Source organism: Trematomus bernacchii, unplaced genomic scaffold, assembly GCF_902827165.1.
Source record: "Trematomus bernacchii unplaced genomic scaffold, fTreBer1.1, whole genome shotgun sequence".
Classification (NCBI taxonomy): domain Eukaryota; kingdom Metazoa; phylum Chordata; class Actinopteri; order Perciformes; family Nototheniidae; genus Trematomus; species Trematomus bernacchii.
In genome coordinates, this window is record NW_022987593.1 from 10,068,117 (window position 1) to 10,095,719 (window position 27,603).

Consider the following 27,603-nt stretch of genomic DNA (forward strand, 5'->3'; position numbering starts at 1 on the left):
TCTTCTCAGTCTGCCAGAAAAGCTTGTCTTGTTTTTCCTCTATTTCTGATATCATTTTTATTTATCATGATTGTTTTTAACCCATTACACACACACACTCACAGCCTCAGCTCTCCTCCTGCCTGCCCATTTGTTGTGAGCTGAGTATAACCCTCTCTCTCAGGAGGGGTGTCAATCAGAGCCTCGGCTTCCCTTTCATCTCTCCTTCCTCCCAATGACTGAAGAGAGAGGAGGAGGGAGCACGGCTACATTACCAACACACACATACACACACTGCTTACATTACACTGTGGAAGCAGTGCGGAGCAGTGGGAAGTCGGTCCACGGCGTTTTTCCTTCTCTACTTATTTTCTGATTGTTTTATGACTTCTCCTTTTATCCCTCCTGCGTTGAGGATGTATTTTGAAGCCGCGTGCAGCGTTGCTCGTTGTCTTATCTGAGTGTCACAATTCTTCAGTTGCACATCCATCCTTTACCTTTTCACCTCCAGACGGTGTTTTGGTTTTGTTAGCTCACTTTTTTCCTTACATTTTTCCAAGGACGAAACATCTTCTGCATTGGACCACCGAGGAAATATTTCTCACTTTTATAAATGCACTTTTCTTTTTTACTGGACCATATCCGTCGTCGGTTTGGTGTGTGTTGACTGAACAACTAGTGATGAGATTTTAACTCGTGGTTTGTCTTCCTTTTTTATTTTTGCCTCATGACATTGAGGCGTGCACCGGACTCTCTTTCTGAGCCTTTAAAACTCAAGTGTTTAGGGTGTGAGTTTCTGTGTTTTTTAGTTTAAACACAACCACACACTCCTCCTGTTGCTCCAGTGAAAACACACCGGCAGCGTGTTTGCACGCCGCTTCCTCTCCGACTGACTCCCCGGTCTACGCTCCGGTTAAAGACGGGGACTTTCGGGGGATTTTAGTGGGAGTTTTCTCCTCCGTAGTTTTGGACAGTGCTGTGCTTTCAGTTTTCTTGGTGAAACAGAGTTAAAAACAAATACAAAATGCCACAGTTATCAGGCGGCAGCGGAGACCCGGAGCTTTGCGCCACGGACGAGATGATCGCGTTCAAAGACGAAGGAGACCCGCACAAGGAGCAGATCTTCGCCGAGCTCAGCCACTCGGAGGAGGAGGGAGACCTGGCAGACATCAAGTCATCTCTGGTCAACGAGTCAGAGAGCAGCCCCAACAGCAACAGCCACGATGTGAGTAATGTACTGATGTGGTGAATAATGAGAAAGAGAGGCATCAACTCTGAACTCCAACAGAGAAGAAACAGCCTCGAGAGAAAAGTGTTTTTAATCAGTCAAATACCTGGTTTTCATTTAGCTTTTGGCACTGTTTTATTAAACAGTACTCTGGGTTTGTCTGAAAGCTGTGATATATTAAAAGATGGGGATTGCTTCAAAGGGCAAATTGACAACAAAGGCCTTCAATTAACTTCCTCCTGCTTAGATTTATATATGTCAAGTATTGTTATACAAAAATATGTATTTATATAAAACATAATAACAAGCTGAGTTCAGGTGCATTTATAACCTCTTTTTTTAAATCAAAAGCTTTGATGATACATACTTGGTCTGCACACATTTAGCCTACACATGTAACATTTGAAATACCCAATAATTATATTTTTGGAAACATTACAGGCATTAATGTGCAGTGAAATTTGAAAAACAACGATTGGTTACGATGTGAGAATTGAGGCCTTTTGTGCTGCCTGTGACAATGCAAGCTGAACGCTGTTTGCAGGGGAACACTGTAACCTTCAGCAGCTGTAAAAACCAGAACACATGATTAATATAGACAACATATATTAATAATTTATTTTAATGGGCACACTTTGTCAAATAAAACCAAAATGAAAGGGCAGTATTTCCTTTTTTACCCGGATGACAATCTATTTCTACGTCATTCTCCTATTTCATTATTGTCGTGTTTGTTAAATGGTTCCCAAGAATGATTTGTGTATGCGTTGGGGTTAAGAAAAATATCTATAATAATAATATATACATGTTTACATCTGAATTAGTTGTTGCCTTTCCTTACTGATAAGATAAAAAGGAGGCAATACCGGCAAATCAGTAAAAACAATTGTGTTAATGCATATAGAACTATTATTTATGATGAATTTTTTATGTTTCAAAAATTATTTATTTCATACCTTTTATATTCCCTACATGCAATCAGCCAGTTTATAAGCTTCCTCAAGACAGCGTAGTCAACACACGTCACAGTTAAAATGTGTATTTTCTCCTGCATCAGTCTGCCTTGCACCATCCTCAGGATACAGGCTGCAGCTTCCCCATCACAAAGTTAGACGGCTGTATTTGTGATTAACCGCAGTGTTAATGACATTTCGGGCACATCCTAACGAGACTGTACATATTCCTCATCGAATGTCTAGAGACGCACGAGACAGAGGCTGAATGTTAATTAGGAATCCAGTGAAGTTTCCTCTCTCAGCTTGAAGCCATCCTGAGGGGAACTGAACTCCTAAAAGAGGTCCTCTCCCCAATTCTGATTCAGAAAGAGAAAAAAAAGAAAATGGATGTGCGAAAAGCGTGGTATTTTTTTTTTCCTTCTCCGTCATCTTCTATTTTCATGGGTTGATTTGATTTCGCTTTGCACTGAGGCTTTTCATTTGTAACACAAATACACTCCATTTATTTGAATTTAGAAGAAGGCTTAAACTGAGAGATGAATTTGAGAGTGGACCTATGGTATTGAAAAACAAGTTAATTTATAATCTCCTTAAGGACATGAAGCTTAATGAAGTGGTTCTATTGAAGCTTTGATGCAGGCTGCTCCATCACCTCTCTAGATGCTAGTGTGTGTGTGTGTGTGTGTGTGCCTGCATTTGTCCCAGCAGTGTTTGTGGGTGTCTGACCGCATCAGCATGTTTGTGTGTGTTACTGCGTCTGAAGGCCCTCCTAATTGATTCACCATCATTTCAATGTTTAATTCTTTATTTTCCTATTATTTTTTTCTACAGGGAATGAGACAGTCCCAAATGTCGCAAGATTCATATCACGAAAAACACAGAGACCACATGGAAGAAGGTAAGTGACACCGCCTTTAGTGAGAGCTTGTTAAATCAGCATGTTTTATATGACAGCCAGCATGCAATAAAGCCTGAGATTTTCTGAACAATCCACCGCAGCTTGAGAAGTGGAGGTTTTTAGGGGACAGTGTGAAAAAGTGGCACCTCGTTTTCCCCCACACAGGAGTCACACTCTTTACTCAGTTGGTGCTCTTCTTAGCAGAGCCCCTATCCCTGCTGCTCTCGGACAGATAATCTCTGATCCAAGTCTAGTCAGGACATGCTTCACCTTCATGTACCTGTTACCTACCTGCTAGATGAGGGTGCCTGCAGAACCAAAGGATAGTTAAATTAAAAGGAGGGTGCACATCTCAAGTTTGAATTCTCAGAACAATCATTATAGCACAAGTCTAGAATTGAACATAATTCATAATCGCATTTTTATATCTCTTGTGTTTCTTATTATGTAATTATCCGAATAAACAAATTCCCCACATGCATCAGCTCTTCAGTGCAACATGTTGCTGCCGCTCGGGGGCTCTTTGCTCTCTGGGTATTGTAGTCTGACCCCGCTGCTGCAGGTCATCATTAAGGCTTTGAGGAGGAGTGTGTCTCCTCTTTGTTCCCCTTTCACCCCTCAATAGCATCCCCTCAAACCAAACACTGGCTTTCTTCACAACAAGATCCATGTAGCCATCAGGCAGTATATCACAAACACTCCCAACCCCCCCCCCCACTCCCACCCTTAGGCCTTGATACACAGCGTTCGGTTGAGTGGTGAGTGGCGCTGCATTGAGGCCTCTTCGCTCTACAAAGCTCTGCCTCTCGGGTCAAAGGCGTAGAGGAACAGTTGGGGCGTCTCCTGTTTTGACACAGTCTGTATGTTCTTCTAATTGGTCCTAATTGGCACAGAGGGGCTCCATTGTTCCTCTGTATAATATGACCCTCCTCTCCAAGACGGGAAGAAAGGGCACAAACAAAAGGCCGAGGCGAAATGGGGCGCGGGTTAAAGCGATCCGCAGTGATATCATTACAGCATCCGAACTTTGTTCAGCTGTATCCTGATTTATTAGCTATAGCGTATTTAGTAATATTAGTTATTAAAGCAAATGGAGCTTTGATGTTGATGAATACAGAAAATCCCTCGTGTGACTTTTGAAAACATGCAGTAAATGTCACTTATTTACCCTTTTTTTTTTTTGTATTAGCAAAACTCCAAGACCTGTACAATAAGGGCCATCAGTACCAGGGCTACCCGGGCTACATCATGATGAGCAACATGAACGACAACTACATGAGCAATGGCTCCATCTCGCCGCCCATGGCCAGAACGGTCAGTACCATATCTCTAAATGTAAATGTTAGCTTATCAGTTTGATGGCAGGAATATATATCTAGAAAAATGACTCCGAAGTTGATTCTATCATTGTTGCTATTTTCTTTGGTGGCTTAAAGGTAAGGTTTATGTTTCCTGTTACGCTGTTAAACGATGCTAAAGTGATGCTAAAAGTGCTCATATGAAACAAGAGATTTGTTTTGTTCGTTAACACGCGCTTGTGGGATCGAAAGTAAAAACAAGGATGATAGTCATGTTGAACTTGCTCAGGTTAAAGTGAAGTTCAAGCGCTTTCTTTGTATTTCAGATAAAACAATTAAGTGAAGTGAGAAGCGTTGTTTGTAAACTGTAAATAGTTAAGCTCAAATACCCGTGTGAAGTTACATCAGCAGAACATGTCTGAGGCCCAGGAAGGAAAGCGACTTGTTGCGCTCCGGCCCAGAGACTCTTCTCCACGGTCTAAGTTTGAAAACATCTTATGATCAGTTCTTTTCATTGATAAAGTCAAATTAAATTCATTTCTATTAAGGAATTACAGCCATTTCTATTAAGGATTTTTACATTACAAAATCAGCACTTTGAGAAAGAATATGGTCTTGCAAATGTGAACTTGTTTCTGGCTCTTATTTTAATAGTTAATTTTGTTTGTAACTTAAAAAGTAAACATTTCAAAGGTTTGATGTTTTCAAGCTGTGAACCTTTGGCTTTATTTTTCCACTGTGAATTGAATACATTGTGGTTTGAATTGTTGACGCAGTTTTTAGAGCTGTAAAAACCTCTGTATGGCTCCTAGATAAAGTAGCATATTTCTAGCTTAACAAAGCTCTTTATTATTTAAAGACCGCATTTCTTAACTCGCATAATAACACTTCCCATGTCCATCATGTCCGTGTTGTTGTTACCTTTGTACAATATTTACCCTTGCGTTCTTCCATTGTTGACGTCCTTCCCCTTGACGACCATTATGTGACGAGTGGAAACTGAATGCCTGCCATACTTTCCAGAAGATTACCATGAGATATACAGTATTTCTCATCTTGTTAAAATCTTAAGTGTTGCATGTCTACATGACCCGAGTAAAGCCCTGTAATTAGCCCGGCACGACAGAGGAGGCAACACCACGTCTGTGATGCTGTCCTGCTGAGGAGTGTACAGTCCGGTCCAGGGGTGTGTGTGTGTGTTGCTGCAGATATCGTCCTTGTAATGGTATTAATTTCAGGCCAGCTGCAGGTCTCTCACTGGCGGCTTCCTGTGTCTGTCCCGTTTGCAAATTTCTCCTCTGAAGACAGACATAAAAAACGCAGGGCAGCAGCTGTCCACTTTAATCCTGTTTTGTCCGAGTCTCTGTATCACACTCGTGAAAGACAACCAGCCACAGTCTAGCCATGGTTCGGTGCCCCCGTACAGGAAACACTCACACAATCCCTGGGTTGTTTGTGCTTTTTGCAGTGCACACACATTAGTTTCATCAGGCTAAAGTTGTGTAACATGAGCCCTGCGTCATTATAAGAATCGGCTTTGGGAGGCAGATGTGATTGTCGGGGGCAGATGCCACATGCTGTGTGTAAAGGAACTTCATTCACACGCAACTCTATCACGGGATGATGTTAAAATTGCATTGCTTTTCCCTCTGCCAAAGTTGCAGAGGGTGAAAGTATGTGACATTGTCGAGAAAACGTGATTACCTCATGATTTGCTCTGTTCAGAGTGGTTTATGAAGTAGGGGTGTTACGTTTTCCAAATTCAATTTTTATGGCTCGTTTTCTGGTCAATTTTATCCATCATTCCATCATATTCACGAAAAAAAAAAAAAAGGGTCTGAATGGAGACCAGCTGACTGTTGGAGAGGAAATTACCCCTCACTGCAGATGAATTAGGCCAGGCAGTTAGGCAGTGTAGTCGCTGCCAAAACTTTTAAAGCCCCGCTTTCATTTCATTTACCATGGCTGCTTTTTTTTTTTTCACCCAATTTCCCCCCCCACTCCGTCTTCAATAAAACGGTAGTCGTTTTATATACGTTTCTCTCACTTATCCAATAAAGAGAGCCGGGGCTTGGTGGAGGGATCACGGAACATGAGTCTTCTGGCTTTCTCACTGATGTCAGCTCGCTGCCGGCCACCGCAGCCACAGTATCTGCAGGCCTGGGATCGGTTTTCACTGAGATCAAAGGCACATTCTCCCTTTCATTCTCTTCCATCCCCAGCCCCAACGCCGCCCCCAATCCCAGTAGTTTAGATTGATTTCCATTGACCATGACATTCCTGCACATGCAGTACAGTCATGATGGAGCTGTTGGGAGTAGCTGATTGTCAGCAGATTTTCGGGGGCTTCCAGCCTGTTCGGTTGCCTCCACCGCAAGAGAGTTTGGTGTCAAGATGCCTCGTGGTGTTCAGTTGCTAATACACGTTGACCACTTCAAAGAGGCAGCGGTGGGTTATGAATACCCTCGTGTTTACGTAAACCTATAGCTGTTTTAGGATGTGGAGTCTGTGGGGTATCCTGAGCAGAAAGTGAAGTGCGTTCGGGGGTTGATCCACTTGGGAGGTGAATCCTTCTTTACAACGAGCAAAAAAAGCGTGGTGTATATTTGACATGCTTGTGCCTGAGTTGCTTAATGTTAGTGTCTGGTTTGCATTTATTTATTTTATTCAGGAACATTTGGTTAAATTAGCAGACACTATCTTTATCAGGGTTTTTTATTGGTTCATAGCATTTGGACTTTTGAGGAATTTGTTTATTTATTTCATTGATGGTCAGACTTAACATTTAATCAGTAATATAGGGCTAAAATTATCTATTTTGCCTTCTTACCTGTCCCGTGTTTCTGATATACATATGTTGAAAGCCAGTTGAAAACCCAACTGAGCATATATGTTGACAAGAACATTTTCTCATTCTGAAATCTAGACGTTTCTTGTTTTATACCCCATCGATGGTCCTGGTGTGTGTGTGTGTGTGTGTGTGTGTGTGTGTGTGTGTGTGTGTGTGTGTGTGTGTGTGTGTGTGTGTGTGTGTGTGTGTGTGTGTGTGTGTGTGTGGTGTGTGTGTGTGTGTGTGTGTGTGTGTGTGTGTGTGTGTGTGTGTGTGTGGTGTGTGTGTGTGTGTGGTGTGTGTGTGTGTGTGTGTGTGTGTGGTGTGTGTGTGTGTGTGTGTGTGTGTGTGTGTGTGTGTGTGTGTGTGTGTGTGTGTGTGTGTGTGTGTGTGTGTGTGTGTGTGTGTGTGTGTGTGTGTGTGTGTGTGTGTGTGTGTGTGTGTGTGTGTGTGTGTGTGTGTGTGTGTGTGTGTGTGTGTGTGTGTCCAAGAATACATTTTCAAAGCATTGAGGACGTCCTCACTCTAGGTTTTGATGTGTGGAGTAAGACAAGTTCGGTCTGTGTGTTTTGGTTTTGTCTTATCTTTTAAATAAGTTGTCCTGCAGCCTCTTGAACTCACGTGAGGATTTAAAAAAAATGACAGCTTCTAAGAAAAGATCAACATGCTCTTGATAGACAGTCCATATTTTGAATGCCCTGAAATCTATTCTCAGAATCTTTTTGCTGTTATCACACAAACATCCGCTTTTATTCAAATCACCAGCTCCTGTTACACTTCAATGGGTTTAAAGAAACCCTACAACCTCTGAGCTCATGTCATCCTACAAAAACCCTTTAAATAAACGTATAAATGCATGGTTGACAAGATAAAGACACAACTGCGTGTTCCTGGTTCTGAAATGTTGATAGTGCGGAGATACAGTACAAGGGTTTTCACCTGACTGTGAAGATGTGTTGGGGATCTCTTGCTGTGTTGGAAAGGTCTTGAGCAACAGCTTGAGGAGAGAGGAACGAATAGAATCGCTGATTTTTTCTTCCTTAAAGCCGAGTTTTACTGCTCTGTTGAGGGGGAGAGTTAAGAGAGCTCCCTCTCCTTTGCCGTGCACTCTTTTTTTCCCTTTGGACCTTCAATTGCAGATCCTCATGGCGAGAAGGAGGGGGGTGCAGTGCTGTACTTTCCTTTGATGTAGTGGGAACGTGACGGATCTGCTAGCCAGTGTCTCGCAGCGTGGAATCACTAACCCAGGCTTACCTAACGGGATTTGGTAGGACCGCTCTGGTGTCCCTCAGTGCCATGTGTGTCCTCAGATCATGCCCCCAGCACTACCGTGGAAGATCCCTGTTAAAGAGAACACTACATTTACCAGCAGCCTTCCATGTCCACACTGAACGTTGTAGATGGCACCTTGTGTAGCTTTTCTTGGTCTCACTATTGAGTGGAAAGTAGCATTTTGTCTTTAAGGAGCTGGACTCCATTGATCATCCCACTTTAGTCTCATTTTCTTTACGTTCTGTCTAAACGTATATATTTTAATCTAAAAATAAATGAAGGAGCATATAGTAACTGTCAGAAGCAGACTCATTATTCCCTCATTTATTGCTGTATGTAGCAAATCAGTACATATCAAAGAGTTACGCTGACATTGATGACATCTGCTGTGCAGCTCCATCAAATGGTGAAACGTGTGTGTGCACATGAAGGACAGCAGCAGGGACCTCACACAGAAGAAACACTTGGCGTCTCGGAGTCTTTGTAGTGCCGCTGGGTCGTGGTGTTTTATAAAAAGCGCCATTAACCCCAAGGTTTCTCATGGTCCTCCGCTGCATGGCGATGCTGGTTGACACATTTACTCCATATGCACGGGGCTAATGACGCCATGTGGTTGCAATCACCTTATCAGTGTGTTTCGTCTTGTTAAATGGAGCTCAGCGGACTGATTTGTCTACCAGGACCAGGAGATATGCATCGATGTGTAAGATGAGAACCAGAAATAGGACGATCCAGGTTTAAGTGTATGGTGGATTTATTGTTCTTGACTGATTTAAGCATAAAGAGAGTTTTATTTCTATATGTTTATACTCTTATTAAGATGATGAAACAAAAAAAAAAAAGTGTTTTGTGTTCTTGAAGTATTATCATTCTTCTAAAAATAAAACTGACACTCTGTTAAGGCATTTTAATCACATACACAATTTAAAAAAAACGCAGAGAAGGCATTGTATAACAAAATAAACAAGAGGTGATGAAGATAGAACCCAGCTATAGATCATCGGCAGTGGCTCAGGGGGTAAATGGGTGTCTACTGTCTACCAGTTTAGGTTTCCATGGCAAGATACTTAACCCCAAATTACTACTGAAGCCATGTCTATGGTCTTGAGTTGAATTGAAGTTGCTTTAGATTAATACGTCAGCTAAATTACATACAATGTATTAAGTCGTTTAATGTTCAAAGTGCTGAAAACGTGTGCTTCTCTGTGTGTGTGAGAAAAGCAATATGGAGTGTCATGGTCGTGAGCGTGACATGCAGGCGCACACTTAACCCCGGTTGATGTTTATTTTGGGCATGTGTTACCGCTCAAAGCGAAGCACTCATAGATGATGACACTTTTCTTCACTCCCCATCCTCCCACTGAATTGGGAGAAGCTTAACCAATCAAGCAGTGCAGCCTGGAGCCAGCCAGTCAGGCTTTCTATGGACGACAACACCTGCTCAGAGGACTTCACTCCTCACCAGCAAGCCTGCCACTGATCTCCAGGGTCAGCGGAGGGCCCCGCCAAGGTTGTCCCCTATGCCCAATTCTGTTTCATTGGCCTGGGTGTGGACTTCCTGTAAGGGTGGATCAGAAATGGAGACAAGAGGGCGGTGTGTGCATGTGTGGAGTGTCAATTTGTTGCGCAACTGACGTAAGTGTTGTTGTTGTGTTATTGGCTTTCCGAACTAGTTTTATGGTTGGTTGTTTCATAAAAAATTAATTTTCCCCTACAGCACACATTTCCTTGACCCGGGTCAGTCTTTAAACCGCTTGACAGAAGTCCCTAAAAGCTGATCACAGCACCTCACTGTTCCCTGATACAGTCATAAAGTGAGTAAAAAGATGAATAGCTTTCTTGACTTCATCCTGACAGCTTGTAGGTCTATATAGAGGCGAGCAGTGTTCCAGCTAACTGCAGCACGAAGGAACAATAGGACCACAGGAGTGAAACATGGGTGCAAATCCCGCCGGCTGTGTCCAGACTTCAGAGAAGCTCAGACAGCCCTCACTTTGTCCGGCTAAGAAACGCAGCTATGATCAATAGCTGCTCTGTTTTGTATGAAGTTGGTCAGTCTCTGGCACGCTCTTTCCCCTCCCTCCTTCTTCTGCTGTTTCATATTTTTCAGAAGCTCATTATTTCGTTGCTGCTGTGGGTGTGAGTGCTAAAGAGGCTCACATGCAATGTGTATCTGACAGCGCTGAAATATTAATGGTCCCCAGTGTAGGAGGTTTGGTATAGGGCCTGCATAGTTACAGTACAAAGGGTGCCTTCTCGCCACCAGGCTTTATTAGCAGAGCTGCTAAATGAATGGATGGATATATCTTTCTTCATTTCTCCTTTTTTGTTTTTTTGCGCTAAACATTGGAACGCTTTCTGTTCTTCTAACAATTTGCAACATAACACTAAACGGGTGTACGGTGGAGACTCACTCACACACACACATTGTGAAGTGTCAGCGCTACACTACACTACTGAGCTTTCCGTGGGAGGACAAAGAGGAGGGCTTTTGCTATCAGTTCATTTTGTGTGGTCTCGGCCATAAAAAACACGCTGTTCTTTGACTGTGAAAAAAGCCTGTCTTTAATTTTTGGGAAACCCATAAAAGTTTGTCGCTCCTTTCATATCGGCCGCACAATTGAAAACAAATGCCTCCTCTCCTTTGAACTGGGCAATTATGGAGTTGTGAAAATAAAAATCAGTCTGTAGATCTCTTTACCCCCCTCTCTTTTCTTTCCTTTCCTTCTCCCCCCTCCTTCTCTCTTTTTCCTCCTCAGTCACTTTCTTTTTTTCTCTCCTTCCCCCCCTTGTTTTTGAAGAAACCGAGGGGGATCACTGATGTCAAAACCAAGAGCATTAAGAAAACTGGCGAAATGCAATACAGCTGCAATCCGACATGACGCTAGAAAATAGGGCTGAGGAGCAGAAAGCCTCTCTCCCGTATTCCCAGGGCGCGCAACTGCTCCCGGCCTTGGCTTTGATCTCTTCAAAGCCTCCTGCCTCCTACTAGATGGAGAGTCTTGGCTGCCGCTCGTGAGCGCTGGAGAGAGGCAGGGAGGGAGGTGGGGGTGTTTTTTTTGGGGGGGGGGAGAGACGTCGTCTTTTCCTTTCCAGGGCTGAAATCAATCACGGTGCCGAGGCAATTATGTGTAATTCAACCCCAGCCAGATTAGTGACTCTTGTTACCTGAGCGACCGGAGCTCTGTAATCTGTGAGACACACCGGCCTCACCAGCAGAGGAGAAGCCAGGAACAGGCGAGGGCACTTGAGGGAAAGGAGGGGAGGGGAGAGGGGAGAGGTGCTGAAAAGCAGGCTGCCATGCTGCTGTCCAGCAGAGCAGAAAATCACAGTACAATGGAGTGATTACACTTGCAGATGTAGCCATATTTATGATGAGGCGGCGGACGGAGAGAAAAGAAAGGAGGACGAGTGCTGATTGCCATGGAGATTGCTAGTTAGTGTGCTAACTAGCCGGCTCTCTTTTGTGTTAAAACATGTGCGTAATGTCACCTCCACTGTGCTTCCAGTCCTCCCCCACCACCCGCCCCCCCTGTCCCCCCCCTCCAGTGCCATATCTCTATCCCTCATGCCCTCCACAGCCGGCTCCGAAATGCAAGCTCGGCCAAGGCTCCTGCCCCAGGCGCCCAATTTACTACGGCTGGAGAAAAACTCAGTGGCCCCAAGTCACAGAGGAAAACAGCCGAGCTGAATGCTGCTCTTTCCCTGCTGCTGCAGTTCGTCTGATCTGTGCAACTGTTTCAGTGTCTTAACACGCAGCAGTGTAACAATTTACACCCTTGTGCTTTTTTTTTAATGTGGCTTACTGAGGAGATTTATCCCAATTATGTTTGCTCCTAGTTTAGGCAAATCTAGAACAGGGTAGGAGTTTGATGCTCATGACTAATACCACCCAGCGTACGTTATGAGATTATTTATTCGTATGACTTTTATTTTAAGTCTATGATGATTTCATGTTGGTATAAGAGACAATTAATTGGAAGTTCGGTAGAGGGTAGAGGAAAAAGAAAGCTTTGCATTATTGTTGCTTTGATTAGACATATATGATTGCCTTGGCTTTTATTCTTCCCCTACGCTCGGTTGTAACAGCTGATGTCACAGGGATGAGAACAAGGCTTTGTTTTTTTCCTCGGCAGTCACTTGATGCAGGATGATGAAACCCACAAAGATATATAGCAAGAATGTGTTTGTTCATCTGATGAGCTCGCCTTGTGCTCCATGTTTTTCTTTTGATCATCAGACTGCTTGGTCGGTGATTGAAGGCACTTATTTTTTTCTCGTGGGATGTATACATCGAATAAATTACATATACCGTCCCGTAATAACAGAACGTCGATGATCAGGACCTTGATGTCTGCGATAGTTTTAACAAGGCAGGCTGACAGGGAAGTGGAGCTGACTCTAAAAAAATATAAAGGTCACGCTGAATGGATTATGTGGCATCAATGGAGCCACCGTCCAGCTCAGCAGGAGCCCTTAAATCCACTCGCAGCTATAACCCCTCGGCTCTGGGGCCAGGTGACGCTTTTCATGTCCTCCAATGGAGACATCACAGAGGCATCCTCCACTTTGAGCTGCCCGTCATCAAACAATGCATCAAAACATCAAATCAATCCACCCCCACCTTATCTGTCTTTTGATATGGGGGAAATGGAAGTGCCCGACACACACGCCACACACCACACATCTACATTTCTGTTTCTCCCATTGGAAACATTGAGACTCCTTACTGAAGCCATGCTATAGTTAAAAGGTAGAGGTGGACTTTTTATTTGAAAAGTTCAACAGTGATACCCTGACCTGGGATCACAAAACCACTGAAATTCGCCTTGCTTGTTTTTTTTTTAAATAAAAGGGTAAAACAGGTTGTCTATGGGATTACAATAGGATTACTTTTGCCTACAGATATTAGTACTTTAAGCTATACTTCTTCAATTCTGCTTTTTGAGATACCAATAATGTGTGTGAACATGGTTTAATTAACACTGTAACTATAACGTGTCAAAAGGTGTTGAATTAAAGGAAAGACCAACCACATGTTGACTGTAGTAACCTCTATTAATAACCTCATTACATTGGTTAGCCTGATTGGTTAGTTAAGATTTCAAGGCATTTTAATTGCCCTGTACTGCAAACTACTTTTAGTATTTTCCTAAATGAACTGCTTATTAGGTTTTGGAATTATCAAATGATCTGCTGAATTTCCAATCAATTAAAAATTATAATTCTAAGTGTTATATCAAATGATTGGTTGTTTTTATCTGACCAATTGCCCCAATCCCAAAAACCGCTCAACTCATTCAATCTTACATTTCTTTCTTAACACACCAATGAGATTATATTAAAACATTTAAGCAGACCACTATGAATAAATCCAGCTAAGGGCTAAATTACAACCTCAGCGTATTCATTGTTTGGTTTATCAATCTGTTTGTGTGGCGTCAGGTGCACCAGTGTGCCTCGTAATGTTGCTGTAACCATATGCCCTGAGCCTAAGGAGCCCCTTTTGTGCTCCAAAGATTCACTATTACCATTTCTTTAGAGGTATCAAGGGATAAGCAGACGTTGTCGGTTGCCATGTTGTACATGGTCGTTGTTTTGTTTGTATTAAAGCCCACAAAAACCCCTGCCACAGAGCTAATTGATGGGGTGGAGATTTCATGTGACCGTTCAGATCCTTGGAGAGGTTCTTCAAGTGTTCCCTGCTTCTGTGGGGACGGAGAAAAGCCATTTGTTCAGAGGGGATCAGATTTGAATAGCTTTGTGCTTTTCATTCAGATCTTAACGGGGGCGTGTGCGGCCGGCTGGAAAGAAACCCTGAAATGTGTGGTTTGATTAATGACTAATTCCAGGCTGAAAGGCAGTTGTTGGTAGTCTTTACCACTTAATCCCTTAAAACGAGGAATCACACCCAAACAGTGGGCTGCTGGTATTGTTGTACGGTCTATAAGGTAAAGGAACTGAAAGGTTTGCAATGTGATCCACTGCCATGAATGCTCTTAGCACTGTGGCCTGATCCTTGCCTCGTTATACACTGGACTAAAACAGATATATGGGTTGTAACCTAATGAAGAAACATCTGGGTGTTGATCTCAAAAGATATACGTTTAGAAGATAAAGGTGTAAAGCTTTCATTGGCAAAAAAACAGCATTGGTATATATCCTTTATTTAATCGGGTAAAAAGTCCCATTGAGATTTAAATCAGTTTTTCAAGAGCGACCTGGCCAAGAGGGCAGCATGAACAATGTTACAACAGACAATACAGGCAGACGAATACAGCTGTCGTAAAACACAAATGAAATGGCACATTATCCAGTCAATATGCACATAAAATAATTTGATCATGTGACTACAGGGTCAACAGTTCACAACGAGGCCAGGACACAGGTGTCTTGACACCTGAGGCAATGTGGCTTCATGTGACCTGCAGTTTTCAAAGCATTACATAACCTATAGCCCTACCACAAGGAATTAGACTTTTCACAAACATCAGGCATTTTTCTTAACACTGATTTTATTTTTCCATTACGCCGTCAATGGCTCACTAAACCATCAATATTTGTATTCTTTGTATTCTTGCACGTTGTGTCGGTGAGTGTGCATCAGTCTGCTCGAGGAAAACTAGGTCAATACTCTCTACAGCTCAGGCAGAAGCAGCTCTCATTCAAATCACCTCCCCATCCACATTTTCCAAGTGTGTGTGCCATTGAAAACCTTCCCCGCGAAAACACGGCAGCACCTCGACATCCTGTCTGCCTTCCTTCGTCCAGCTCTCCCTGGCTAGCTTGCAATGCTAATATTTACCCCTTCCTTTCCGTAAGGCGTAATGTGCGATCGGAGGTAGCTGCAGCTTAGAGAGAAGAGTACTGTCTCTTGCTCTCGTCTCCACAGGTAGAGGCACACAAAGACCCCCACCAGACTCTATTTTCCCACTCAACGCTGAGCTCCCAAATCCAAACTGACAGCCATTCATGCCCAGAATACCTGGGCGAAAGCTGAGGGGGGGAAACACTATCTAGGTGTAGCAGGCAAATCCGCTCTTGTTCGACGGATCTATGAAGCTCCTGCATAAGGCAACTCATCAGCACTTTTCCTCCATTCTGCACTGCATATTCTCTGCCTCTTTCTCCATGTCTCTGGTTATTGTGCAGACTGCAGAGGCTAAGGTTGTAGTGCTTGCCTCACAAAGTTAGCTTGTGCTGCGATTTTATTTGTGTACATCTCTCAGGGCCTTTGAGTGTTGTTGTTGAATGTGGATGTTGGCACCCCCGTGCCGCCTGGCATGAATGTTGCTGCTCAGCAGACCAGCGCTGGCTTCTAATGATAAATCATGCAGTGTGTTAATGCAGCAGCAGGGAGGCTATAAATAGTTGCTGGAGAGGGATGACGATTGATTCAGGAAGAAAAATAAAACATGCTCCAAATATGTTCTGCTTGTGGTCAGCTTTAACAGCTGGTTTGAAACATAGGGCCGGGAGATTAACACTGGCCCTGATCAGATAAATGACGCAGCTAAAGGTTTTATGAATCAGATTGTATTGCAGTGAGACACGATGACACTGTCCAGATAAACCAGGTACCATGCTTTGTATGCTGAAGTGACACCATTTTCCAAGACTGGTGTCATCTAAGGTGTTGGGATTTTCAGTTAACCTGTCTCAATAGATCCAGGGAAAGTGATGGAGGTAGCCATGTTCTTTTGTGGTGGCGCAGATGCCTAGTGGGGGCTCAAGAGTGTGTGTGCGGTCTTCCTTTTGTGTATGTGTTTGCGTGTGCGCTCGCAGGCCTGCTGACAGTGGCACTTCAGCAGAATGTTTGCCCTTTCCTCAGTCCTTTGATGTGACCAGGTCCTGCTGTGATAATGAGCCCTGTGCCCCGCCGCAAGGTGAACATCCTGCAGTTCGCCCAGGGCTCTGCCAGAGCAGCATCCCAACCCCCACCACTCCTTAAACACACACACGCACACGCACACACGCACACACACATGCACACTTTGAATACAACAGTGCAGGAGCCAACCACCTCTCAGAGCTGATCAATTTATACAAAGTGCTTTGATAGTGTAAAAATACCACACTTTTTCATTTGGCAAAGAAACATTTCCAACCTGAATGTATAGGCATTGTACATGCAACATTAGGGCCTGGCAATATGGCTAAATAAGTGATCAATATCATGCTATAATGCAAGGTAAAGATGTATTAACAAATGGAAAATGAATGCAAAATGACATAGACATAATCAAATAGGTTGTTAAAGACCATAAAGGCAAAGTCTTGGTTGGTGTTCTGTATTTTTCCTCCTATCAATAAATCCCATTAGAAGACCAAAACCAATAATGTATTGATTCTACTAAGAGGTACTTTATGTGTAGCCAAAGCCTGATATATCTTACTTCTCCGTCTCAAAGTTGGAGTAAAACAATGAAGCAGAATCCTAAATGCTAAATCAGCATCAAACCAAACTGTTGCTCTGGGTTACTTCATCCATTAATCATGGGCAGTGTAGTTTATCCCAACATAAAGCATCCTGTTGCAGTTTGTGTGTTGCTACGCCGCAGAATATAGTGCCTAGTAAATGCACTGACCTCTTAAGTTACATATTCTAAAAACAAAGATTAGCCTTTTTAAAAAGTTTATTCATGACATGTTTTTTTTTTAACTGTTACTTCTTCAGTAGGAACAAATAATAATAATAATTCCTTATATTTATTATAGCGCTTTTTCCATGACCCAAAGCGCTTTGCAGATACACATTACAGATACATACATGTAACGGTCATGTACTGTGGACAATACCCACAGGAGCAAATTCAGGTGAAGTGTCTTGCCCAAGGACACAACGGCTTTACAGACGCAGCGGCGGGTTTCGCCCCCTTGATCTGATGATCAATGCACAGCCCACTGCGCCACACCGCCCATCTTCACACCTCAAAGTCATCAAGGCGCTTTACAAGTACACATTAATATCATACATGTACTGTGGACAATACCCACAGGAGCAAAATCGGGTGAAGTGTCTTGCCCAAGGACACAACGGCCTGACGCAGTGGCGGCGGGAGCGGGTTTCGAACTGGAGTTCCCCAACGCCCCCTTGATCTGATGATCAAACGCACAGCCCACTGCGCCACTCTGCCCTGATAAATGGGCTTTGTTCAAGAGTGTCAGACTTTTGTATTATTAATAATAGACAGAATAACATGTTGCTGGTTTGGGTCTTTTCATTGGATTTGTTAACATATACAACAAAAAAACAATACCACCAGCATCATAATTTTACTATGTTGGACTGACATGTACCAGACAAAGAAATCCATTACAAGTTTCGTAAAAAAAAGTTTTTGCACAACCAAACAAAGTTTAAAACAATGACACAGTTTGAAATGCATCACAGCATTATCAAATACAAACTGTGGCATGACTTCACCAAATTCCAATATACAAAATAACTAAACTCTTGTCTAACTCTATATTGCTGCTTCAAACCTTCATGACCCCGCGCTAAACAATTTTAAGCCTCTTTGAAAGGCTGTCATAGTATACTCCACTGTTTCTACTTAACTCGCTGTGGCTTAACAGTAAAGAAAGACAGCAGCTGGATCATTTCTAATGTTCTGTTGCTGCTCTTCTTCTAGTTTTATTAAATAGCTCCACGACATATAGAAATGAAGAGTTGAACACTTTCAAAAAAAGCGGATAACGCCTTTTCATCTGGGGCAGGCATATTTCACACAAATTATCTCCTTTGCACTTTCAAAATGTCAGTGTGAGAGCTAGTGTGATTGGTTTGCTTGGAGCACACGTTCTTCATGCCAACTGAAGGATGATGGGTAATCCACCTCGTTCTATTGGGCTGTGCTTGATGAAGACAGTCAGCTGTTAATAGCTCCTTTGTGCTCATATGTAGCATGTATGTGTTAAATTCATTAGGCGCGTGGTTATTGCGGTCTCTGATCCCTTCATCGTGTACCATGACCGTATCTTACATGTGCCTTCTTGAGTCAGTGGGTTTTTTGTGTGTGTGGATTCCATGTTAATGCAGTGGCATGTGTCGGTCATGTGTGGTTAATGTGATGTGTGGCTTGTGTGGGTGTAACGGTGCTATTTAGAGGACAGCGTGACAAGTTAGCTCACACGATAAATTAGTGCTGCCACTAAAACCATAACATTGCTTATGTGACTATTTTTGTCGTCTAAGTAGTTCACCAAACATGAACTGCTTCAAGTTTTTGAATACTTTTTGGTGTTTTTAAACATTTTACCAACTGGCCTTCTGAGTCACCGCTTCTGTTGGACTCTGACTAGTACGAGGGATTTATGATTGAAATAAAAAGAAGGGAGGAGAAGGGAGGGGGGGCTTCACAGATATAGATGTCTCTCCAGGGTAGGCTTTTCCTGTTATTCCCAGCCTCTTCCACTCCTGTCCCTGTGGTTGGCTTCGCTTGTTCGTCTCATTACCCCGGGCGTGTGGCGCTCCTTCGCTCGCTGGCGGCCCAGCTTTCTTCTCCATTAATTGGGTTTCGTTACATTAAGCCCCCTGGCCGAGGGGCCATCCTGCCAATAAAACATTCCATTTTTAGCACTCCACTGCAAGCTGGTGGGGTTCAACCCACTCTGCGAATGGTAATTGGTTATTTATTTAAGCTTCCTCAGGTTGGTCTCCACTGGTTTTGGTAAAGAGGGACGGGGGAGGGCGGTCCCATTCTTTCCTGCACTGTAAAGCTACTATGAGAGAATGTTTGCTCACTTTTGTTTGGCAAAGGTCGAACAACTTGCACACACCTGAGAGTGAACACCTGGTCTGATGGTGACTGTGTAAAATCTCTCCACTGGGCACACCCTAACTCATGATTCAACTTTCAGCTCTTACAGAGGCTTTCCATTTGTTATCTTGTCGTCTTTGTGATCACCATTGTGGGTGGAAACCATATTTAAAAAGTCAGTGGTGAGTGGGTGCTCTCTGATTCACAGTTATTTAAAGAATTCCCTCCCTTCATTTTTAAAGGAAATGTACTGCGATGAATTGTTGATACTGGTTGTAAACACAAACCAATTTCTTGCCTCAACTTTTGTTTTATTTTGGTAATACCCTGTGCTTTTTTTTATTTTTGTATGCACCTTTTCTTGTATAATGCAGAAAATCCTGTGAGTAGGTGACGTTGGGTTTGGGGGTAAAAAGGGCTTCTTAGTGAAAAGATTTAGCAGCATGGGAATCCATAGCCACCACTTGAGCTGCCATCTCCCCAGCTGTTTGTGAAACACCTCACATGGTTTCTACACACTTGATTGTAGCTGCAGGCGCGAAGAGTCCTCATCGCATATAAATTACAGAAGTGGGAAGTGATTATTATAAAATTCCTTGCTTTCCCTTTTTTCCACTCCACTCCGCAGAAGTGGTATAATTGAGTGGAGTACAAAAGCCGTGCTGTGAGGGGGAAAGAGGGAGAGAGATGCTGAAAAGGCAATATTGCAGGGATACATTTTGCATATACCACATACACAAACACACACACTCGTGCTCAGAAACCATGGCAGGATGCTGGTGGAATCTGACGGAATACAAGCTCCGAGACACCGGCGTACCGTCACATAAAACCCTCCCTCGGCAAAAACAAAAAACGAAACGTCCCATATCCCTTACCCACCCCCAATTTCAGACGGCACGCCAAGTCACTGGCTCCTTGTGCTGAAACACGCTGGAGTGTCTCCTCCATGGAGGGCTTCCTGCCAGCTCCAGTTCCGCACAATGAATTTCTCTTAAAACCACATCTGAGGGGTTCTTTAGAAGGGCCGGCCAAGCCTGGATATAAAATTCCAAATGGAACGTTTTCTATTCAATCCTCGCCGCCTCTCCTCTTTCACTCTCCCTGCAAATATGAATAGAAAGATCCTAAGCCTATTATTTCTACTATACAATAAAGGGGACCTCCAATATGGCCGCCCTCCATCGAAACACCACTGCTGATACGGGAGTCAGGATGGGGGGGGGGGGGGGTGAGAGGGGTTCAAATTGCAGCGACGTACCATGACCCCTCACCGTTGTGGTCACTTGTGGGTCTCCAACTACTTCCTCCAGGAAATTGGTAAAAGGGTGTCGTGCTGCTTGTGCGCAAACTCGCCAAGAGCTGCAAGAAGAGGGGACGCAAGCCAACACGTCTCCACCTGGAGGAATTATAACGGTGGCTCCATCACGGCTGTTGGCATGTGAAGACTGTAACTTAACGGTCAAACATGTGAGGATTTTTCCATTAACCCTGATACAGTTTTCCCCATCGTAACGTATGATCGTTTAGAGAGATGTGAAGATGTTCAATGACAATTCATCGCTCTGTCTTTCTTCCAACAGTAGACGATGGTTAGCTACTGCATGCGGTTTATGTAAATGTCAACCCAAATAGCATAAATTGTGTATTGGTCACAGAGGCCTGCAGGTTTTTCTCTGGTGGATTTTTGCCACAAAGGAAGCAGTTTATTAAGAAGTTGAGAAAAATAGGATTTGACAGCTGTAACCTGGAAAATCACAAAAGAGGGCATCTCCTCTATGATGGAAGAATCACTCTTTCTTAGGTGCTAAGGAGTCAATCACCTTTTTCTTTCGTAGTTTATGTGTGTGTGTGATCAAGAATAAGAAACTTTTGTTTCCACTCACTTTTTCTTTCTCATACAAGTTTGAAAAGACTTTTAGCTTAGATGGTAATCCCTCCGGTTCTTATCTCATTCCCACAGTATAACAAATAGGAGTGGAGAGGCGTAAAATAATATGCGCGAGAATGCTATCATTTAGCCCCTGGTGTAGGCATGTCCCAGCCAACCCCAGCCCCCGTTAGCCCTCCTTTAGGGTTTGAAGCCCTCCCTAATAAGCCCTCCCCTCAGTAGGATGCGGTCTGACACTCCCACACTTACAGATTATCCCATCACCTTTGACTCTTGCTGACAGGGGTCAAAGAACTACACTCACCTGGGCTAATAAGAAAAGCCTCTTCATCATGGCTGAATTAGTTTTCAGGCAGGATTTGTCTTCTTTGAAGGCAGTGTGTTGCCATCTGAAATTCTACAATGTGGATGATGGCATATGAGGATCTTATCAAAAGAGGGGACTGGGAAAGAAATTGGCCCTAGGAGATGAGATTCTTATCCCGATAAAGAATCTGATGCAGATGATCTGTCATGTGGTTTAGGATACTGAGATCTTTATGGCAACACACACACGCACACACACACACACACACACACACATACCGCCCTTCGTGTTCCCAGTTGGGACGTTCCCAGAAGGTGGGGAGAGGGAGAGGGGGGACTTAAGTTGAGACTGGTGCCAGCCTGCGAGGGGTTTGGGGGGAAACGCAGACATTCCAGCCGTGTGTGTGTGTGTGTGTGTGTGTGTGTGTGTGTGTGTGTGTGTGTGTGTGTGTGTGTGTGTGTGTGTGTGTGTGTGTGTGTGTGTGTGTGTGTGTGTGTGTGTGTGTGTGTGTGTGTGTGTGTGTGTGTGTGTGTGTGTGTGTGTGTGTGTGTGTGTGTGTGTGTGGTGTGTGTGTGTGTGTGTGTGTGTGTGTGTGTGTGTGTGTGTGTGTGTGTGTGTGTGTGTGTGTGTGTGTGTGTGTGTGTGTGTGTGTGTGTGTGTGTGTGTGTGTGTGTGTGTGTGTGTGTGTGTGTGTGTGTGTGTGCAACCAATCACCACTTAGCACTACAGGAATGTCACCTTGGCAAACACCTCACTAGGACAACGGAGTGAGAGCTGCTAAAGAGCAGTCCCTTGATTATATCTACATTTATGCTCATGCTAAATTTAGACGCGTAGCTCCAACAACATTATTAATCAGGTGACTCTTCCTGTGGGAGCATCTGATTTCATGAAACTCCTTTGACTCAAATCTTGTGGGGGCCATTTGGTAGAAGATGTGTCTCACCCAACAGTGAACCGACGTCTCTCAGATTAGCCATATGTCCTGTGGAGGTGATGTTTTGACTCCAGCTCTGCTCCGGGCTCACATTTTGAATGGTAGATTTAGCATGGCTAAGCATTGCCATGTGTTTCGTTGCTGCTGAAGCATGTAAGCGCTATGGGCTGGGGGCTGGGGGCCGGGATTCTTTGGGGCCTGGCTCCGGGTCTATTTTAGTTTTCAGGAGGCAGGTTCTCTGTGAGTCAGCCGGCGATGGGGGTCCTGTGGTCGGGCCGCTGTCGGCGTGATTACCCCTGCATTAAGCACTGCTGCAGACATCTGTCTCACTCGCACTCTCTCTCCAAAGCCACCCCCCTTCTCCTCCTCCTCCATCCCTCATCTCTCCTTCCCCCGGCTCTCGCTCTGTAATGAACTCCCCTTATTCACCAGCTAATGACTGCCTTTGATCTCCCGCCGAAGACCTCTGCTCTAACTCTACCCGGCGAATCTCTCCTTTCTCCCCCCCTCTCTTTTTGCTCGATCGCTTGCTCGCTCCTATTCGCTCCAGCTCTGTTTCTCTCAAACATACTCATGCACCTCTTTGACTTGTTTTTCCTCCTACCTTTAGGGATTAGGGTTTTCAGTCCTGCTGACCTATGCTTAAACAAGTTTTCAGGCTATTAAAAGAGAAGAAATGTAAGTTTAGTTTCTTCATAAGCTATTCTATAGGACCACCCGCACTATATGTACCGTACCAGTCCCCAGATCATGTGGCAGGGAACAGGGAGATATTTGCATGCATCTTTTTTCTCAAAGCAATGATAAGTTGGATGTAGAAAAGTCAGAATCAATATAGATGTTTTTATTTTAAAGTAAATTCAGATTGAACATAGTAAAAAAAGGTAAATTATAGTGTCCGTCCAAAAAAGAAAAACGGATGCTCCGATCGATTGGCCGCCGATCATTATCGGACGATATTCACTCTTAATAGTTTGATCGGTGCTCTCTATGAAGGCCGATCAGGAGAGCTGGAGCTGATCGATATGGACATAAACGCGAGTGAAGTATAACCGGACGAGAGAGAGAGATCAGATCAGCTGCTGCTGAGTCTGACGGACTCTGCACCTGAAGCCCCGCCCACTGTTTAGCGAGCTGCATGAGAAACTGACGGGCTGTCAGGAGAGAGAGGGAGGGAGAGGGGAAAAGAGAGGATCCGTTTCTCCCGTGTTATTATTCAAAGTTAATGTAAACTTTTGAATAATGTACTTCATCTACTACAAGTAGTTTGTTTGAATGTAATAATTATGTTGTTTGTGGAAGCGCATAATTGATTGAATACATGTAATATCTGCATTTAAAACTTATGTATAATGTTGTCCCTCTTTCATATTGTTTTAAAATCTTCTTGTATTTCTCTCCACAGTCCAACAAAGTCCCTGTGGTGCAGCCGTCCCACGCAGTCCACCCACTCACCCCGCTGATCACGTACAGCGACGAGCACTTCGCACCAGGACCCCACTCTGGTCCCCACCCCCAGGATATGAACAAACAAGGTAGAGACCATCAAACAGATCTGAACCCGATGCAACTCTCTTAGCTTGTACAACAACTGCCGTCCTTTTTGCTTTATGAATTCAAAGTAGTGGCAATGTTTCAAAACAAAAACGGCTTTCTTTTCATTTCTCACCTGAACTTTTTAAGTAAGAGTTCTCATTCGAGTTGCACAGATTCAACATTTTTCACCAAAGACTAACATCAATTTATATGCTGATACAGATACGGATTAAATACCAGTGCGGCCTTTTCTCAAATTTCGAATCTATATACCTCACTGCAGCAAACTCAATGTAATCATTCAAATCTGTTATTCCCATTCTGTGCTAGAACGATCTATATCTAAAGAAAAAAGTATATTCAAGCGACACAGTTTGTTTTAATTGAAAGCAGTATTGATATATGAATGGACTGAATTGAATATTACTGGGGTTTTAATGATGAATTTGCACAATAACACATTTTTATCACAAAGCATTGTTACTAGAAATCGAATTTGGCATTCGGACGTCTTAAAGTTTGACACGACACTTTCAGAGTAACAGGGTTTGAAAGGGTTACTGTTTAAATCCAGAAATAGTCTGATTTTATTTAAAAATACTTCAACAATGTCTCAGTCAGAATTAAACTAAACCCCCGACTGAGATTTTATTTTTACCTCCCTTTTGTTCAAACACTGTCAGAAAAGAGACACACAAACTAAGAAGTGTCACAGCAAAGCCATCCTTCCTCTCGGCTCATTTGAAGCGGCCTGTGGGACTTCACTCTGAGCTCTGCTGCCCTCTCGCTCTGCTCTCTGCCGCTCAGTAACAACATCAAGCTGCAGCTCTGACAGCAGCAGAGCAGCTCTTCTCAGTTTTGGACGGATCCTCAGCCCCGCCGCGGCAGCTGGAGACTTTGGCAGCTTCTCACAAATACAAAAAAGACGTGGGGCCCCGCCATAGTTTTGTCCCGCACCTTTTCCCTCTCTTCTCTTCCTGGCTTTCTTCTCCTGCGGCTGTCAGTTGAAAAGGAGGAGAGGGATCAGACAGGATGTAGGCGATGATGATGAAGACGATGAAGATGAGGCTAGGATGTTCTGAGGGACTGGCTATAAATAACAATGTTAGAACTGAGTACACAGCGTAGTCAGATGAAGGGAGTGAGACGTATCAAGGAGCTGTGCCCCACATATGTCAGAGGAATCAGGCTTCAGACACATTTTAGTTTCATATTTTTGTACAGGAATTCACTTTGGTTTCAGAGAATTGAGCCATAAATAGACTGTGCACACTTTGAAGGAATGTGTTGTCATGTAGAACAATTCATGAAGTAATGCTCCCTGTTTTACTCTTCATGTTGGTCCATCCTCATCCACTAAGTTTCTGACAAACACAGAAGAGCCAAAAGACCCCCGGAGGTCTTTTTTTTTCTTACTATATTTGATCTTTTCACTCACAGCCCAACAGAAATCCACGTCCAAGCGATCTAGTTGCGGAATACGCTGCAAATGATTTCCCTAGGCATATTCATGTGTGTGTGTACCAGCGGCAGTCAAGCTGAAGATGCTTAAAAGGAACATCTCTCTTATTCTCTTTCTTGCCGTCCCTCTCTCTCTCTTCCTTTCTCGCTCTCTCATATCGACCAATCGCAGCTCTGCCTTCCTTAGTGGGCTCAGACTTTGATCTGCTCGTTAATTATGAAAAACAATCATGGATTTTCTCATTATGAGCTCTAATATGCACAGGGCCGCAATGCAGGATGGAAGGTCGAGCAGCGGTGGGGGGGGGGGCGCGATTGAACATTTTACATTTAAACCTTATATGGTTTATAATAAAGCACTAATTGAAAATACATTGTTTTCAGGTGTTACAATGAAAAGCATGGTAGTGTTTTGAGAGGAAATGCATGTGTGAAGCGCTATTGGGTGTCATCGGGAACGTGTGAATTAGGGGGGGGAGTAATTAGGCACCTTAGGGGTGTGAGTGACAAGGTTAACACGCCGGGGCTCTCTCCGCCTCCCTCGCCGCCTCACCCCTTGCCTCCTTCCCTTCTGCCCTCAGGAGGGCCCTCAGGAGTGTTAGGTGGTGGATTAGATGGCAGGGGGTAGTGCTATGCGTGCTATGAATCCTGCGCTGAAACATTGGCTTTAGATATATAAGCCCCCCGCTCGCCCTGCCTCTCCGAGGAGGGAGGCCCCTCCAGACCACAGCCTGGAGAGAGATAGAGCCAGGGAGAAAAGACTGGCTCCAGCAGGGATTAGAAAATGGTGCTAATCTGGAGGCATTTGCCCTCTTTTCTTTGTGTGTGTGTGTTTGCGCAAACATGGAGGCACACTGCACTTGTGCGTGTATGCACAGTATTTCCTGATATCTACTCCCAAGACATGATTATCTCAAGATTTAGTTACATTTAGAGGTATTTTACAGCCCCCTCTTATCACACAACAGGAACCCCTTGACCTTGAAACCCAGTAGGAGCAGGCGGGCTGGAAATGGAGGAGCTTAGTCCTGAAGATCCACCGACTGTTAGTTAGTCCAAGTCAATCCCGTGTCTACAGGGAAAGCTGAGGCCTCTGGCACAAAGAAGAAGTCTCAATTAACCAGATGAAAGACCCTGAAATGCTCTTGGAGGACTCTAGCTTAGCGGGGGAAATATCATCCCTTTCTTACTGGTTGATGATGTGAGGTCAAGACGCGTCTTCAAGCCTGACGTGGCCCGTCCTTGACTTGTATTAGAGCAGGATGGGAAGGTGGGGAGTGATCGATTTTAAATGGGGGAAAATGAACACAAGAGCTACACCTAAAAGAGTTACCTAAACCCAAAACAATTAACTTACACGATTGCCTTAAGTCTTTTAAATTGATGTAATTGAAAGTGTTCAGATCTTGTTTATTATATATTAACCACTGTAATTAAGATCCAGATCCACCTAACTGCAGGTATTTCCACACCATGACTGTGGAAGCAGACACACACAATACTAATAAACAATAGAAATACAGTAAAATGTGGTAACTTTGGTCACCTGCCAGTCCCTGATTCTCAATGCTACGGCTCATGTAGATTGGTACTTCGCTCCCCAGGATGGAGATACACATGTGGAAGATGTAACTTGTATAATAACTTCCCTTTGTATGCAATTGTTGTTTGTCTAGGAATGCAGAGGCATCACCAAGACATGTCCAACTTCTACTCCCTGTCTCCCGGAGGAGTCGGGCAGATCACGCCACCGCTGGGATGGTGAGTCAGACAGACTAAAGCAAATGCTGCATGCACAGTTTGTTCATGTAAACAAGGAGCGATTACTCTCCTGTCTCTTTGCATCAGATGCACACAGCTGTGTGTAGTGACTGGAGGAAGGATGGCCTGCAGCAGCAGCAGCTTCACAGGGAGGTCTGCCTCTGGCTCTTCCTGCTGTTCTGCTGCGGCTTCAGCCACACGGCCCCTCTGTGCCCAGCACATGTCAAACACATCACCACATACATGCCCCTGCATAACCATATGGCTGCTTAACCCCCATCAAAAGCACCATACAAGCTCTAGTTGGGCACTGCTTGTTTGTGAAGTACTTTCTTTTTGACGACGGTCCTGTCACTGTCATTCCTTTTGACTTTTTCCTCTTGTTCTCGACATTTCTTACCCTCTTTCTTCTACCTCGCGTTCTCTTCCTCTGTCAGCGATATGTTTGTAAAGACACAGCTTTAGGCGCACACTGACTGAAGCCAG

The 27,603-nt window shown here is 43.9% G+C and overlaps 1 protein-coding gene across 11 annotated transcripts in view; it reads left to right on the forward strand.

Annotated features, from left to right (window-relative positions):
* The window catches only part of lef1 (lymphoid enhancer-binding factor 1), a 96,101-nt gene that overhangs the window by 53,159 nt on the left and 15,339 nt on the right, over positions 1-27,603 (forward strand). For 9 of the 11 annotated variants that reach the window (XM_034130372.1, XM_034130379.1, XM_034130373.1 and 6 more), the window contains 5 exons: positions 1,013-1,204; positions 2,995-3,061; positions 4,251-4,375; positions 23,765-23,894; positions 27,024-27,117. In XM_034130372.1, the coding sequence (XP_033986263.1) occupies positions 1,013-1,204; positions 2,995-3,061; positions 4,251-4,375; positions 23,765-23,894; positions 27,024-27,117 (608 nt within the window). Of the gene's footprint in view, positions 1-270; positions 1,205-2,994; positions 3,062-4,250; positions 4,376-23,764; positions 23,895-27,023; positions 27,118-27,603 lie in introns of those variants that run through there. The other 2 variants (XM_034130374.1, XM_034130383.1) reach the window with 2 other exon arrangements.